This window comes from Ammodytes marinus (genome assembly GCF_949987685.1).
Source record: "Ammodytes marinus genome assembly, chromosome: 8".
NCBI classification, from domain to species: domain Eukaryota; kingdom Metazoa; phylum Chordata; class Actinopteri; order Uranoscopiformes; family Ammodytidae; genus Ammodytes; species Ammodytes marinus.
The window spans coordinates 19,309,979-19,327,949 of NC_137212.1; the positions used below are offsets into that span (position 1 = coordinate 19,309,979).

General features: G+C 41.9%; 1 protein-coding gene across 1 annotated transcript; it reads left to right on the top strand.

The window, feature by feature from the left end:
- Positions 1–7,684: 7,684 nt before the first annotated feature.
- Positions 7,685–11,159, top strand: s1pr3a (sphingosine-1-phosphate receptor 3a). Its single transcript, XM_080033289.1, has 2 exons — positions 7,685–7,923; positions 8,646–11,159. The coding sequence occupies exon 2, from the start codon at positions 8,747–8,749 to the stop codon at positions 9,953–9,955; it is 1,209 nt and encodes a 402-aa protein (XP_079889415.1). The 5' UTR covers positions 7,685–7,923; positions 8,646–8,746; the 3' UTR covers positions 9,956–11,159.
- Positions 11,160–17,971: the final 6,812 nt, after the last annotated feature.

Below are 17,971 nucleotides of genomic sequence, written 5' to 3' on the forward strand. Positions count from 1 at the left end.
GGTCACCATGGTAGCCTTTACTACCTCTGCAGATCTCTATCGAGCCTTTTCTTTATGTGGAGCATCGTCACGTCACACAGGCCACAGAGCCCACTGTCAGTGAGAGGCTGCTAGCCCAGCCGGTGACTGATTTGCCATTCACACAGAAATTCATTCACAAACCAACACACCATTCATTTCAGACAGCCACTATGGCAGGGTCACATGCTGTAGAAATTCCTCTGGACTTCAAATACGCTCACACATATGCTCGCATAGCCTACCTTTAGGTCATGGATGACAAAGGTTTCACCGTGATCATCTGAAAACAATTGATGAAAACTGATGTCACTCTCCTCGCAATGTTACTCATGCATTTCCTTTTTTTGGTAGTACAACTTCATGATGTGTTGATGCGATTTAGAATTAAAGCTCAAATACATATTTCCATGACCATAGAACATCATAACAAAGTGACATGGTGAAAAAAATGATTCAATTGCAGGTCAATCTTAGTTTGAGTCTGTGTAAGCCCTGAAAGAGAGAGAAAGTTATACTGTTATTGAAGGAATAGGTTGATGTTTTGGGAACTATGTTAATTTGATCTTTTGCTCATGTGTGCTTGGCACTAAGACAAGAGATGGGGGGTAGTCAGCTAGCCTTGCTCTATCGGCTCTGTCCAAAGGTACAAACAAAACCCCCCAAAAATATATACATATATACAGTACAGTATATCTTGTCTGTTTAATCCTCACAAAAACCACAGTCATGAAGCGGTAGTATCTGGGTGCAGGAGCTTAACAAACAGGAGAGTTGTGTTGATTGGCTCATTCGCCCCCCCCCCCCCCCCTCTCACCCCCCAACATGTTGCACTATTCTCCTAACAAAATAATGGATGTTTCCTGTTAAATGGAGGCTAATGGTCCAGGTTACCATCTGTATGTATTTTGGTGTAACTCTGTAGACACTTAGATAACATTGACTTAGATAGTATTATTAATAAGATACTTTAAAAGCTATTTAAGCAAAAGGAAGCCGTTTGTGAAGTTGGGCGACTGTTCGTCATCATGTTTGGACATTCCATGTGGCGTACCCCAGGGGTCAGTGCTGGGTCCGAAACTGTTTATCATGTATATTAATGATATATGTAATGTTTCAAATGTATTGAGGATGGTTCTATTTGCTGATGACACTAATATTTTCTGTTCTGGGGAGAATTTAAAACAACTAGAAGAAATCATCAATAAGGAAATGAGCAAAGTAAAAACATGGTTTGATAAAAACAAACTATCATTAAACTTAAGCAAAACAAAAATAATGTTATTTGGTAACTGTAGAATGAACACGGAAATAAATATCAATATAAATGGAGTTGAAATTGAAAGAGTTTCCGAAAATAAATTTCTTGGGGTTATAATAGATGAGAGATTAAGTTGGAAATCACATATTACACACGTACAATCAAAACTATCAAGAAGCATTTATGTATTAAACAAAGTAAAACAGGTTCTAGATCAAAAATCACTCCGTATTCTCTACTGTTCACTAGTCTTACCATACCTCAGTTACTGTACAGAAGTCTGGGGCAACACGTACAAAACATCATTACGTTCACTCACTATTCTTCAAAAAAAAGCAATCCGCATTATTCACAATGTGAGATATCTGGATCACACTAACCCATTATTCATACGGTCAAAATTATTAAAATTCACACATCTGGTGGAATTTAAAACTGCACAGATAATGTTTAAGGCTAGAATCAACATATTACCCTTAAACATACAAAAATTATTCAATGATCGTGAGGGGGGATATAATTTAAGGGGAACATTTAATTTCAAAGTGAACAGTGTCCGTACGACCAGGAAAACGTTTTGCATTTCAATATGTGGTGTGAGACTATGGAACAGTTTGAGTGGGGAGATCAAGGAATGTCCAAACATTAACCAGTTTAAAATAAAATACAAAGAATTTATTTTCACAAGGTACAGGGATGAAGATTAACATAGTGTATATGTTTACATGTATGTATATTTGTATATATTTGACGGTATTTATATAATATTGAATGTTTAATTAGATATTATTATAAGATTACTTGACAATATTATTAGATAAATCCAACAATATTATTAGATAAATATGCAATTGGTAACAAATTGTATCATATTGAAAATTAATATATATTAATATGTACTATTTTTTTTTCGATTATTATTATATCATTAATAAGGAAGCCAATAGTCATTATAGATATATAAATCAGGGAGAAGGGGTGAGATTAAATAAGTTTTCTTCTTCTCACCCCTTTTCGAACAGGTAAAGCAAGTGCAAGACAGTTTATTTTCATTTGTGGTTTTCACTGTGTGTAAATATTACTTTAATGTAACTGTCCACTTGTTTAATTTATTTTATTGTTTATTATTGCTTTTTTGTTTTTTATTGTTTACTTGTTCGAAATAAAACCTTTTTCAATTCAATTCAATTCAATACTTCAGAATGAACAACAATCCTTGAGCTTGTCCTTGAAAGGTTAGCATAATTCTAATTCTGTACTGATGCCATTTGGAGACGGGGTATGATCTGTTTCTGTTAGTGGGTTACTTCTTTCTCAGGCTCCGGCTGCATTTTCTCTCTGGAGAGCTGTGGGGTTGGGGCAGGGGCAAGGAGGGGTCTTAAAGAAACTGCTGGTGAAGTGAGTGTTGGGGGTGGGAGATGGTATATGACTGGGGGTCAGACGAACATGTGTGCAGCACCAAACACTGCACCTCGTGACCATGAGTCCTCGTCTCAAGGGAATGTACCTTTGACCCTTACTTAAAAAACAACAGACGGACAAAGTACAGCCGGCCAAGATATACAAACGGCCCAAAATAGGATGCATAATTCTTGCATGAAAAGTATGCATGTTTTCTGCTCTTTGGGGTGTCCAGCCCCTTGACCTGCCAATTAAGAGTCATGGGTGTAGTGTGAATAAGAGACGATAACACAAACATACACTAAGTGAAAGGGCATGGACACAGATTATGCCAACGGTCAACTCATTTCTGCACTAAACAATTTGTCTTGACACACACACACACACACACACACACACACACACACACACACACACACACACACACACACACACACACACACACACACACACACACACACACACAGACACACACACGCTGGAATCTTACACAAGCTTTCCCAGACATCAGAGAAGCTGTTCTGAGAAAATCGGGCATAATTGTTTACACAAGTGAGGTCACAGTTATTTTTAACATATTTTGGAAAAGCGAAGGCTTTAGCGTTCATGGCCCTTGTATTGTAAAGAAAACAAATAACTCCATAAAGATCTTTACTTAGGAAGTTCCACAGTGATTGTGTGAGAACAGATGTTGTGACATTTAAAAAAGATGAACCATGGCGATGAGCTCAGAAATGGCTAGATGTTTTATCCAAAGCTTTTTCGTTGTGTTTACTATAACCACAAGTCTTTAAAGGTACTAAAAAGGGTGGTATTTGAAATTGACCAGCCATGCAGCTCCTCAACATAAATATTGAAATGCGTGATCCAGCCCCGCTGTCACTGGTTTCTATATAATGCTTTCTAATCATTTCCAAAATGTCATTGGCAGAAGGTTGTGTGTTGAGGTTTACAAACTAGACTGTATCTGCTAAATCCTTGGTTAAAAGATAAAGAATCAAGATGTCAACGTCTTCCCTTTCCTGACTGGTAATCCATTCTGACAACAGCTTACAACCAGGATGAAATCCTGTGTCTTTGCCTTCCATAGTTGCATATATATTTTCACGAGTGTCTGTAAAACAGACAGGTTGAGAGAAAGAATAATAACATGTTGTGCACAGTCCAGTTAACAAAATACCCAGTTTACGTAACATGAAAATACCTTCTACGTCCATCTGCCCTCCATCTACATACATCCTTCTGCCCGTGTGTGCTTTGATGTTGCTATTTTGAGCTGGAAGCAGATAAAAAAAAGGTTATCTAGAAGAACCAGCAAGACTGATTCTCAGACAGGCAGTCACCCTGTGCCCTTATAGCCCTCAGAGCTCCCCTGATAAGCCAGCAGCAGCAGCACCATTGCTCCAGATACACTATCAGCCCCTCAGAGCTCCAGCAGAGACATCAGACCCCATATTCCTCGAGAGAAAGTATGTGATGGCCCCCCCGAGATACAGATACTGGTCCAATTGTTTAGCTGTTGCTTTTGTTGTAATGCACTGCTTAGATTATGATCAAATTATATTTATTTTAATTTAATTAAACAATGCAATACAATGTGCATTTCAAACCGATGGAAAACAATGACAAAGACAAATGCAATAAGTAGGAATATTACAAAAAATATTAAAGAGAAAAAAAAATAACAGCGAATAACTGATACCGTGGATTATGTAGAAATATAGCCAGTCACACTATAAGCAATTTTGGATGCTCTAAAAACAACTGAATTTCTCTGACACTCTAAATACAGGTACATACAATTGACATGTTCCATCCAGGGAGAATCAATACGTTTATTGATTCTCTCCTCCAGCCCCACCACCATTGATTCTTGGACACTGATAGGTGTGTACCAGTTGTTGTTCGATTATCTATATACGTATATCCTCGTATACCCCTCCTTAAATAAATAATGTTGAGAAGCAGTTTATCAAAATCAACTTGCCAAGAGGTGGTATATCTATGCCCATGTACTATTAAAGTATAATGCTGTTGGAGCAGGGTAAATTGTAAACTATAGTAGTGGAGGACAATGGGGTAAGAGTCGAGGCCCTTCTTTTCCAGCGCTAAGGCTCCTCCTCCGTTCCCACTACACTTTACATTCCCAAACATCTAACTCATCACCTGAGCCTGCGTCAGTGTGCCCTGACTCACAATGCTGTTGCACTCAAACAGCGGCCACACACACACACACACACACACACACACACACACACACACACACACACACACACACACACACACACACACACACACAAAGATTTGCAGAAACACGTGCACAACAGTGTTACCATTTCCAATAACTTTTATGGTTCTTGGCAACGAGGCCATTTCTTCATGATCTGGTGACCTGTAGCTACGTTTCCTCTTTCCAACCACAGCACCAAACATCCCGGAAGTCTGCATCCAGCTTGCAACAACACAGAGCCATGGCCTTTGGGGTGTTGTCATATGGTTATAAATGGTCTGTCAGAGTGTCTGTACATCTCTTGCTGCTCAGGGTAAAGTCAACAACTCTGGGGGTCATTCATTAATCTGCAATGCCTGGGCTGACATGTGCTAAAGGGCCAGGCTGCCTGTAACCTCTCACAATCAGTGATACCAGGGGGACTGAAAGAGAGAGAGAGAGAGAGAGAGAGAGAGAGAGAATAAGGAAAAACTGTCAGCTGTGCTGCTTTTTAGTCTCCTTGCTTATTCTTGTCTCTTTCCATCTCCCCTTCTTTTTATCAACATTTGTTACGCCAGCACTGTCGTCCATCACAGTCTCAATTCCTGGACAGTTCTATGCTATTTTATCCTGTTAGGTCCAAAGAAAACAAAGAACACAAAATCCTCAAAAAAAAATAAAAAATAAAATAGCCATGCTATCTGATATGGCTGGTCAAGTTACCTTGGCACCACCATTTGTATTTAGCGTCACAGGGTTCAATCAATACAAACAACCAATAAATATCCAAGGACAAATGCCCTCTCTTTTTTATTTTAAGTGTGGGGTTTTTGTTTCTTTTCATCCCGGAGCCTCAAACAAATATGTATGGAATACTCACAACAAATGAACCTGTAGAACTGTCTGAATTCAGACCAAATGTCTGTCCTATGCCCCTGCTTAGTTTCTTAGCCTTTTTGACGCTGCCTCTCCTCTCTTCCACATCTGTTTCTCCCTCTTTCTCAGGCCGAATGTGAAACCATTTTACTTTGAGCATAATGTGGGAAAACTGTAATAAAATGCAAAGCATAAACAATCAATGAGAAATAACAGCCCCTAACCCCTCTGTTTCCACCAATAGCTGAATCCAGAGGATGGAATAACAGCTTTCTTGGAATTTAATGGGAGGATGGGTTCTGTTTTTTAAACACAGTGCAGAGCCAGCTCGGAGAGAGGCAGCAGGGTGGACTGGCAGGATTGAAGAGGAGGTGTTAGCGAGTCAGACACAGTCCTCAGCATGTGCCACACCATCTACAGCCAGCTGTGCTCTCTCCTCTGTGTTCTCACCTCCCTCAAGTCACAAAACACCAGGAAGGAAAAAGCCTGGTATTGGCATCCACAGGGATATTGCATGGAATTCCATGAAGGTGTGACTTTTAGCCCAGCTTTTGTTCTTAAACGTTCTGCTAAATGAAGGTTTTCCATGTCCTTTGTCCACCACTGTTTCTGCAAAAAAGTGGCGGACTCAGGATGTCTGAGGGCCAGGACCAGCAAACATTAAAAGGGCACCCGTGTGCATAAATTATGGTAGAAAGGTTCTTAAACATGGTTAAGATTAAAATTGTTTTATTATGAGACCGAGGTTTAAAATATAACCTCTAAGAATCTGTATTAAAAAACACACATAGCATTCTTGTAGGCTAACATACTTTCTAGCATATGTAGGCAGCCTTTATGAGAATGCATAGCCTCTTCTCCATATGGGGCAATGGAGTGCACTGCATCACATTTGTATGCACATTGGGCCACCGTATGAGAAAGCTCATCATGTTTTGCCCTGGGTTGCGTTATCTTGTGAACAACGCTTATTCATATACTGTACTTTATGTAGCTTCCCAGGGAACTTGTCCTCCTCTTATCTGTGACATACTTTTGGGGAATAACACTATAAAAGTACATAAAAGGAGACGGAAAGTGTGACTCTTTCCTTCCCATCCATCCCAGTTGGCTCCGATGAGAGAGCCCTAACCTATCTCACACTCTGACGGAGCAAAGGGACCTAATCGTCATTTATCCGAACATGAAAAGAAAAATGATTCATCAAATAAAAAAAAACTAAATGGGTTGCAACCTCTTGGCCTGCCAGAGGAGGGGATGCATTCCACAGAATATAAGTAAATAAACACATACTGTCTCAGCCTGCCTGAACTTTTAGATAGGATGACAGACTCTGGATTTTGCTTTCCGTGCTCTGACGGAACTGCAGGGGCAGGGACTGGGTTGGTTTGCACCGGTTGTATATTAACAATAAGACATATAACTAGAAATATGAACTCAGTAAGGAAAAAGAGTAGAACAGTACATGTACAAGATAGTCTATTAAACCAAAACACAAAGGCTAAGGCCTTCGGGCAAAACACTGTTACATGTGTGGTGACAGTTTAAGTGCAGCAATCTTATGACACAGACTAATTAGGTGTCGGTGTCTGAAAACAGCCAGCTGCAATGTTTCTGTAGAGCAAAAGAAAAGAAAAAAAATTGAACAAATCAATCAAAACTCACCTGAGCTGCTTGTCTGTAAATGCAAAGCAGGGTTATACACATCAATGACACATCTGTACAACTGTTTAGCGCCTGCGTAATGACGCGCGTGGCTTTGACCTCTCTGTTTGACTCGTAATTTATGGGAAAGTAACAGGGAAAAAAAACTAAATGGAGGGTGAGGGAAGGGAAGGCCCACCCGTCCCACTGGCTGGGAGGGGTGGGAGCGGGACAGTCAGAGCTGGAGTGAGTCGCAGTGTGGAGAGGACGCCGAAAAGTGCGGGACATAACATAAAGTGGATGTTTTAAGGTGATTGGAAAACATCTATACGGACGTTTAAGATATGGGCTTTTTCACTTCACGTCGAGGATAAACCGTTTTTGGCGATCACATATTTTGTACCAGTGGGTCGTTACGCAGGAGAGAAAGAGAGAGAGAAAAAAAACACCATCCAAATTCTGCAAATCTCGCCCCTTCACCGTGATGTTTAGATGAGACAAGTGACTCTAAAAGGTACGACACAGTCGCTGTGAGTGATATGCCAACTGCCAGGCGCTTTATTTATTTCGATTAGGGCCTACAGCAGGTACCAGTTTCTAAATGATCCCTCCATTTCACTTTGAGCAACTTTTTCAGAGAACAGGATATTTACATATTGACTTCCACTTTGTTTAGTTTGTTTGATTGTTCGTTTTTACAGTGTGTATTAATTTGTCATACACACACGCGTTTAACTTTGAACCTGTTCATCCAACCTCAGGATAACACGCACCATGAAGTGAAAGTTCAACTTCATTTTTTAACTTTTTTTTTTACAACGACGTTTATTGAGTCATGGTGTTTTTGCTGGAATGTTTTTAGCCAGTAAATCATACCTTCTATGGCCCCTGTTAAAGGGAGGCAAAAACAGATACAATTGTTTTAATATTGTGTTGTATGTCATTTACATATTAGAAGTGCTGCTTTTATCTTGCCAGGGCATGTGTTAGGTAGATTGTTAATGTCAGTAATGCAAATTTTTCTGATTAAACTCATATTAAGCAATATTAAGTAGGCCTAGTTATGGCAAGTAATATATACCTTTTTTATATGTATGTTCCTACATAACAGCTGCTTTCAGTCCTTAGCGTCCTCCCTCCTCTGACTTGAATGAACAAAACCTTGTATTGAATGTCACTTTTGTGCATTTCATTTCAAAAGTAAATCTGGTCCCCTAACTGTGATATGATTGGCAGGTCATTGAAAGAGGCTCCGAGATGATGTCCGGTGCTGTTGCGCCCTCTGCTGTTTGACCTAGGAAAGGGCTTGTTGGGCCAGGAAATTGGCACAGGGCAGTATGGGGAACATCCTGGAGGAAGGGATGAACACTGTCATCGTCAGCCACTACAACTACTCGGGCAAGTGGGACCGGCCTCGCAGCGGCGGCGCCTGCAAGACGGCCGTGCTGCTGTTGATCTGCGTGCTGATTGTCCTGGAGAATGTGACGGTGCTGCTGGCCCTCTGGAGGAACAAGCGCTTCCACAGCCGCATGTACTTCCTCATCGGCAACCTGGCTCTGTCAGACCTGCTGGCCGGCGTGGCCTATGTGGTCAACATCTTCACCTCTGGACGCAACACCTTCTTCCTAACCCCGGTGCAGTGGCTGGCCAGAGAAGGGAGCATGTTCGTGGCCCTCAGCGCGTCCACCTTCAGCCTCTTGGCCATCGGCATCGAGAGGCACATGACCATGGTGCGTCTGCGTCCGTGTGAGACGGCGGGCCGGGGGAGACTCCTGGGCCTGCTGGCGGCCTGCTGGCTGGTGTCTGTGCTGCTCAGCGCCCTGCCCAGCCTGGGCTGGAACTGCCTGGACGACCTGGCCTCCTGCTCCACTGTGCTGCCGCTCTACGCCAAGAGCTACGTGGCCTTCTGCATCAGCGTCTTCAGTGCCCTGCTGGTGGCCATCATCATCCTCTACATCAGGATCTACCGCCTGGTCACCTCCAGCGGGCGCAGGGTGAGCAGCCGGCCGTCGGAGCGCTCCCTGGCCCTGCTGCGCACCGTGGTCATTGTGCTGGGAGTCTTTGTCATGTGCTGGACACCCCTCTTCCTCCTGCTGCTGCTGGACGTGGGCTGCAGTCCCCTCAAGTGCCCCGTGCTCTACCAGGTGGACTGGTTCATCGCGCTGGCCGTGCTCAACTCCGCCCTCAACCCTCTGATATACACCCTGTCCAGCAGGGAGATGAGGGCGGCCTTCTTCCGCCTGCTGTGTTGCTGTCAGACCAGCATGGATAACACAGGGACTCCAGCGGCGGGCAACCACCCCCACCTGGGCACAGTCATCCCCACAGCAGAGAACAGCAAGACCAGTTTCGGTGGCGGAGGAGGGGGCAGCACCGTGGCTGGCAAGTCCACTCTGAGTAAAGGGAAAGTTGCCACACCCATGAACTCCGATAACAAGCACGGAGATCCCTCAGCCACAGCTGTGCCTCATCCCTCAGGGCCTGCAGACCTTATCTCTGCTGTGCTGGTGAAGGCAGGGGCGCTGCCACCTCTTAGCAAGTTCTAAGTGGAAGCACCTTATTTATGAGGCCTTACTGTCACGTAGAACTATAGACAAAGAACTGACATAGTCCTGCTATCAGCCACTTTGTGTTTGTGCACTACGGCCAGTGTAGTAGGATAGGATGAAGGAATATTTTCAGTCGGAGCCGAATAAATGCGGAATGCAGACAAGAGTACAATCGAAATCATTTAAAGCCACTATTTACAGCAACTCAACCAAGCTACTCACAACACCAGAACAACTGATAGGTTTTGTTTGTCTTGTCACAATGATTAACGTTGACTGAAACACAGTAGGACAGCTTCAATGACATGGACTTAACCGAGCCCCACATTAAATACATTGGCTTAATTCATGTCTGTGAAACTGGTCTTGGTAATGCTTGGAGTATAATTAACTTTATTAGTGTTGTGTCCGTCAATGTGTTTATTTTATTTGGTCACAGATAAGATCCAATCGGGGCACCCTTTCTTTTTTTTTTTTTTGCATGTGCTTTCTGCATGAACTGTTAAAACACCGGCATGTTCCATCACAACTTGACTTGGTAAAGAATTTATTTTCTGTGAAAACATTTGCCATATTAATACTATCTGTACAGTTTTTGTGTGCATAAAAAAACACACCACGGTACTAGGACTTCATTGTTGACTTTTGTTATGATTTGCGATTGCACTGTGAGAGAAACAAAGGCTGAAAGTTTACTTGTCCGACTAGCGGCCTCATGAGGCTGTGCTGCTCACTACACACCAGCAAAGGATATGATTAGATGAATGAGACACGGGGAGAGACAACTATGCTATTATTAGATTTTCGAGCCACCACTAGTGGGCAAGAACGCAATGATTGTCCTGACGGTGGCGCTGCAGGATGAGATACGCCTATACTGAAATCAGTAGTGTTCATCTTCAGTGAGCAGTGGCCATTTCTTTTGGACATTTTAAGGCCACATCACCAGAACTGTCTCATCTTTCATTTGTCCACACTCTACGTTGTGAGCGGAAATAGCGTGGCTATTCCCTTCACTCATGGACACTTTTTCTTGCCATCAGCAAACCTAGAAACCACTCACGCGTCAACTAACCACTTGTGAATAGGAGTGTTGGATGTGAATTATTTAATGGTGGTAGAGTGTAAATCACATTTACCTTAGGTGGTGTAGTGCCTGGTACCATTATATAGCAAATAAAATAAATCCTATTCCCTTTTATGAGATTTTCCCAAGTGTCATGTTTTTTTCTTCTTCATGAGATCAATGAATTGCCTGCATGCTTGCAAGCCTGCACCTCGCATCCGTGCTCGCTCTCTTTGTGTTGATCCTCGGGGTGTGCATTATGCAGGAAACTCCATGGTAGTCATTTCTTCTGTCTGTTTTGTGCCACATGAAAGGCAGATGTTTGCTCACATCAGTCTGCTGTAGTCAAGGTTCAAATGAAAGCCATCATATATTTATGTAGATATGCTCTGATTTGCCAGTTTATAATTTGCTATTCAGACAGGAGAGCAGAGAAATGTCCTGTGATTTAACCCTATGAACTCATTTAACATCCTAATGTGAAGCACATAGGTAGACCTGGGTCAGACAATTATGAATAATGCAGAGAAGCTCTTTATATGTATTTTAACTTGGGACTTCCAGCTCTGGGAGGTCAGGTACCTATTAGTCATGAAAGAGACACCGCATGAATCTCACGTTGGAGAGCATAATTTTGTGTATATATATATATATATATATATATATATATATATATATATATATATATATATATATATATATATATATATATATCACGTTATATCACGTTATATATATATATATATAATATAATATGTCCCGTCATGGTATACATTCTCTGGAACTGGAACTGGAAGTGTGACAAAGCCCTTTTATTTAGCAGTTAAAGGTGGAGTCAGCGATTCTGGAGAAAGCTTGTTGTCAAAATCAGTGAATATGTCCTCACGATACGCTACCTATACTGTACGTACTGTGTGTGCGCTGAAAATTGTTGTTAATACACAGCCTCTAAGTATGCTCTGTAATCTGGCATGTTGCTAGCTACAATGGGCCCCCTTTATTGACATATACCCTTTGATTACATACCAGTTTACAGAGCCTAGGCTGTGTATTAACACTGTTTTTTTGGCGCGCACACACAATATGGACAGCTAGTGGATCATGAGGAGATATTGTATTCACTGTTTTGACAAAAAGGGATTTTGAGAACAAGCATTCTCCAGATTCGCTGACTGCACCTTTAAATTAATTGGTTAACTAAACTGTCTTCTTATGTCATTCTGTATAATTTTGGTCTTTGATTCAAACAGTGTCCCATCAAAAACATTTAAGGGAGTTGTTTAAAGTAAACTTAGAGTTACACTTGTGGCATCATGAAAAGTTGGCAGTGCTATGAATTCTGGGAAATTATTAAATTATCCAAAAAAGTGAAAGTTTTTTTTTTTTCCGATTTTGATAGCTAAAGGCAGATGATTCGTGTGTTTGTTTTTTTCCAGCCAACCACAGCATCAGTAAAGGTTGCTTTGACTTGGACGGACAGATGGGCTGATTGCAACAGAGTTTGTTCTCCATACCACATTGCACACAAAGCAAAAGGCCAGACCGGAGCTGACAGACTGGCCTTTCATACTCACCTCAGCAAAGGAAAGTGTCTTAGGACCACCCCCTCAGATACGACAGAAAAAAGTCAGCGAGGACGGAATTCCAGCAGAGCATTTCCAGCTAAAAGGTCACGACTGCTTCCTGTCAGAAATGTTTGAGCACTCTCTTTTCTGCATTAGCAGGGGCCTGGGGATGACCCATGGCCTTATGCCCTCTGGAACATTAGTAAATGCAGTAAGCCGGGAATCCCTTCTCCTTCTTCCTGACACTATTGTTACTTCTTTCTCCACCTTCTTGTATAACTTGTTTATCCAAGTCATTATGCTGATCCGAAAACTTCGTTCAATTTAGTTCGATTTCTTTGCAATCCAGACATCGGTATACAAAGAATTCACACAGATGAAGAATTAAAAAATCAGCATATTTTAACTTTTGATTGTCAGTTATTAAGCTAACCAGGCGATCAAATGATATCTAAAAAATTTAAAAGTAGACTAACTCCAAAAAAGAATGATGTATGGTTGCATAACAAACTTTCCGTGCAGTCGAGCCTTAAAAGGATTTTAGAAAAGGTCATGATAAAACTGCTTTTGAAAACATCTTATAAGTATGTAATGTCTACGTATTGTGTGTCCAGTGTGGAACCCATGAACAGAGGCTGACTGCTGTGGCATCAGCTAATTGGTATCCTTTTATTAAACAAATATAAACAAATAAACAAGTGACACCAAAACACAGTCAAATATGGACCCCACTAAATGTACGTGGCCTACATTTAAGAAATTGAATATCAAAATGTAGAAATGCCAGTCAATGATAAGGGATAAATTCTAAAGGAGCAGGTTATATTCAAAACAATATAGGAAACGTGCAAAGAATCCCATGTCATTTCACGTCCACAAAATGTCTCAAAAAACAAAGCAAAAGGCAACACATTGCACACCCCACTGTCTTCAGCCTCGGGCTCGTCCGACTCATCATCCTTTCCTTAAATTTCTGTCAACAAATACCCGAAAAAACACAGCACAAACAAGTCTAGCAAACATTAATAAATTCCTTTTCATCTTAATCTATTTTGTGTCCTCCAATTCCAGCTACGACTGATTCCATTACTCTAAACACCTGAAACAAACAACTGTTAAATGTCTGCGTGTGTGTGTGCTATCTGGGTCAGCCACCTTAATAAATCATGTTAACTAAATAGCCGTCACCAGTCTCTCTTTGAGGATTTAGACATGGTGGATTTGTGTCATTCTCTGTGCACAATGCCTATTTGCATATGACTAATGTGAACACGACCACGGACAAGAGAATCACTACCACCCCCCTGTCATCATGATCCGGGCTTTACACTGCTGCTCTGTGGTGATGAAGACAGTGTGTGTGTGTGTGTGTGTGTGTGTGTGTGTGTGTGTGTGTGTGTGTGTGTGTGTGTGTGTGTGTGTGTGTGTGTGTGTGTGAGTGTGTGTGTGTGTGTGTGTGTGTGTGTGTGTGTGTGTGTGTGTGTGTGTGTGCGTGCGTGTGTGTGTATTTGAATTTGCATTTGCATTTGCTCGTGTCACGTTTTTGTGCAGACAAACGTGTGTGCGTGTGCCGTGCATCCGTTTGGGTTTGAGAGAAAGAACAAAGACCCCATCTGGGAACGAGCTACTGATGTGCCAGTATGAAGCACTTCTGTCATACTCTTGCTCCCCCTTTTTGAAGCAGCTTTAAGGTGGAGTGGGGCCAGGCAGAGGGTGGTAAGTGGTCCCATTTGAGGTGACCGCTCACTATAGGGAGTCCCCTCTCTCTCTCTCTCTCTCTCTCTCTATCTCTCTCTCTCTCTCTCTCTCTTTCTCTCTCTGGCATGGCTGAGTCGTGCCACTACTCACCAGATGAGTGTCACCATTCATCTGAATGTGTGCCCATCCTCCTTTCCTCTTGCCTCCACCTCCACCAGCTCTCCGAAAAGAAAGTGATGAAGACCCAGGCGGACTTTGGGTGATAAGCTCCCCATGGATCAGAGGGCTTTATCCAGGGAGCAGATGGAAAGAAGCTGGGGGAAAGAAGGCAAAGGTCACGTCGTAGTAGTAGGAGGATGTCTGAAGGAGATGGCTGAGGAGCTTTGATGGTTGGACAGTCCTCCCAGCATCTCCCTGCCCTGAACACCCCCACTGCCATTAGTTCTGCTGTCAAGTGCTGATCACTGGACAGATCACTAGACTCCAGTTGAGTTACAGCTGAAACACTATAGAGCAAAAAAAAAAAAAAATATATATTGCGATCCGGCAGTCATTTTAACATCCTACCAAAGTCCTCCTCTCTCACTGCAAAATGCTTTCTGTGATAACTTGGAGTGTATGCCTGCACCTAACATTTATTTGAATTGTCAGTGATCAATTCAATTATTTTTTGAACAACGGTTTTCAAATTTCATCAAATAGGGAAAAGTGCCGAGCTCGATCACCCAGAGCCAAAGATAATCTTTTGAATTGGCTTTGTTTGTCGAAGATATTGATACATTGAGGGGGAAAAAGCAACCATTTTGGCCCATTCCTTGACCTTAAAAATAGTTTTCAATTTAGTTGGGGTTATTTGCTTAATTTCTTTCTTAATGTCAAAGTTTTGTATTTCAGTATATTTTCCTCTAGAGTACACATAACCATTGTGCATTGCATTGACCATTATGTCTTGCTTGACAATGGAGATAACTTATTCTCTTATGCATTACAAAACTTTTGTTTGTGCCCTGTGGTTTATTACAGGAAATATTGTACTCAGCACTATATGAATAAGTAGGCTGTTCCCCACTAGACATGAGGTAACTACAAACTCATGATAATACTTCCAGTAGTTTTGCACCTTAAAGTAAATTAAGTAAATTCAATCGCATAAATCACATGCATATGCGACTGGTGGGTTGCTTTGTGTGTCTTTCTTGCATGTTGTTTCTCTTAAAGTAGCTATGAGGAACTTTAAAATATTTTGAAACAGTCTAATTTTTCCTCTGATGATCATAAATAACAGCATCAGTGGAAAGAATGCTATTTTATATAGTTTTACTTAATTCCTTTGTCATGGGTACGGTCACCCAGGAACAACAGCTGGCGTGGTAAAAACACTACCGCTTTCTTCCAAAGGGGGTGCAAGAATGAACACAAACGGAAAGTTCCTCGGAACACCTTTAAATATATGTTACATACATATACTGAATACAGCAATCTCTGCAGCCAGCCTTACAATGCCATCATTCTATATTATAACAGATAGATGGCAGAAGTGGATAAGTAAATATACCCCCTGCCATAACCCCAATCTCCCAAAAAATCCTCCTCCCCCCCAAGAACAGCAGCTGCGTTTTCCACAAAACCTTCTCTGATTGCAAGGGGCTGACGGCATGCGCACACCTGCTCCCACTGACCTCCTATCCATCTCCTCCACTCCACGCCTGGCCGCCACAACTGCAGTAGGGATTAGCATGTCTGGGGATAGAGGATAAGTGAGGGGGGGGCGGCCCCTTTAGTCTGACATGCGTGTCCCGTCCCTCACTTGTGGCATTGAACGTGTGTGCACAGCTGGCTGATTTTACTGCCTCGCTCTGTACATCAGAAAGGAGCCTGGAGGTGTGCGTGTCGTGTGAGACAGCAACTGGACGTGGAGACACCCATGATATATTTTGAGAGAGAATATATCTCATGAAAAGAGTCATTAAAGTCCAGGGGCAAAAAGTATTTCTCTATGAGATGAAATACTCACTCAACTAAATAAGATACAATCACAGGTTGAGTTCAGCAAAAAAAACAAAAAAAACATCCTGAGGTAGTTTATAAAGTCTCAGAAGTGTGTGGGTGTAGTTTGATTTGATTGACAGTTCTTGTAACAGAAGCTGACACACTACCAAGCAATTCAGATTAAAATTTTCCTAAATTGATAAGCAAGCACAGGAAAAAAATAAAAACGTGAGGAGTTCTTTTGAGGGTACAGTACATTTACACTGTTATATAACTGACTACTTTACATTGTATCAAAGTGTCATTTCTTCAGTGTTGTCCCATGAAAAGATATAATGAAATTTTTGAAGAAATGTCAGGGGTATACTCACTTTTGTGAGATACTGTATTTGTTTTCAGTGAACTTTATATCAGCATTACTTTTCAATGTCAAATTTTGAATGACTCATTTTCTTAATCTTTATTATGGTTCTTTAGCCAACTCGTTAATGGTTAACAGCCGCTTTTCACATCATTTGGACTTGCTATAGTAGGAGAAGCACATGTCTTACTAATAATATCGACAATGGTTCCGTTCTATTCAAATCTCCCAGTATAGTCTTGAAAGTGTGACGTGTGAACCAGCCAGCACAAGACCCAGACCTTGAAATTCAAGCTGCTGGATGGAATTCATCCATCGTTAACCTTATAATGTGCATATGTGTTTTAAATACTAAGTCAAAATGTCTTATGTGAAAAAGGTACTTGAGCACAACACTTTGAGGCCATGCATGGCTTGTGTGTGTGTGAATGTTATGTGGTTTCCTAACATGTCTTCTGTCACTGTGGGGATCACAGGTGTTCATTCCTCCAGGCTTGTCTGTGGGGATTAGCAGCTGCTGTCACCGCATAATCGCCCCCCCCACCCCCCCCCCCCCACCCCCCCCCCCCCCCCACACACCCCCACACACATTCTGATTCTGATATGACAGCTGCACACACTCGAAAATAATATTACAGTGCTGCGAGGACTGTACCAAACCTGAAACTACGTGCACATATGCTTAATACAGCTTTACATACAGGTATCCCGCAGTCTACAAAAAAAAAATAGCAAATAGAAAAAGTGGAGAAAAAAAAGTCAGAGACAAAATAATAGCTAAACAAAAGCCAGAGAACTGATAGCGTGGTATTTGTTTGATTTTTACATGCAGCAGTGCCACTGTCATTATTATTCATATTCCTCCACAGGGAGCCGTGTTTGAAAAATGGGACTATAGCAGCCCCCCCTGCATGTCACCGTCTCTCTCTCTTACACTCAGAAACACCCACACACACACACACACACACACACACACACACACACACACACACACACACACACACACACACACACACACACACACACACACACACACACACACACACACACACACACACACACACACACACACACACACACACACACACACACACACACACACACACACGCGCACACACACACACACACACACACACACACACACACACACACACACACACTTGTTTGGAGTCTTGTTGGGGAAGTAAAGCTAGGCAGCGTTTCCCTTTCTCTCCTCCCTCCTGCTCCTAACCCCGCTCTCTCATCATCTCCCTCTTTCTCCCCATAACCCAGAGTGATCCAGCTCGTCTCCTCTCTCCGTCACGCCAGTAATCACCCTCTACTATTTCATTTGG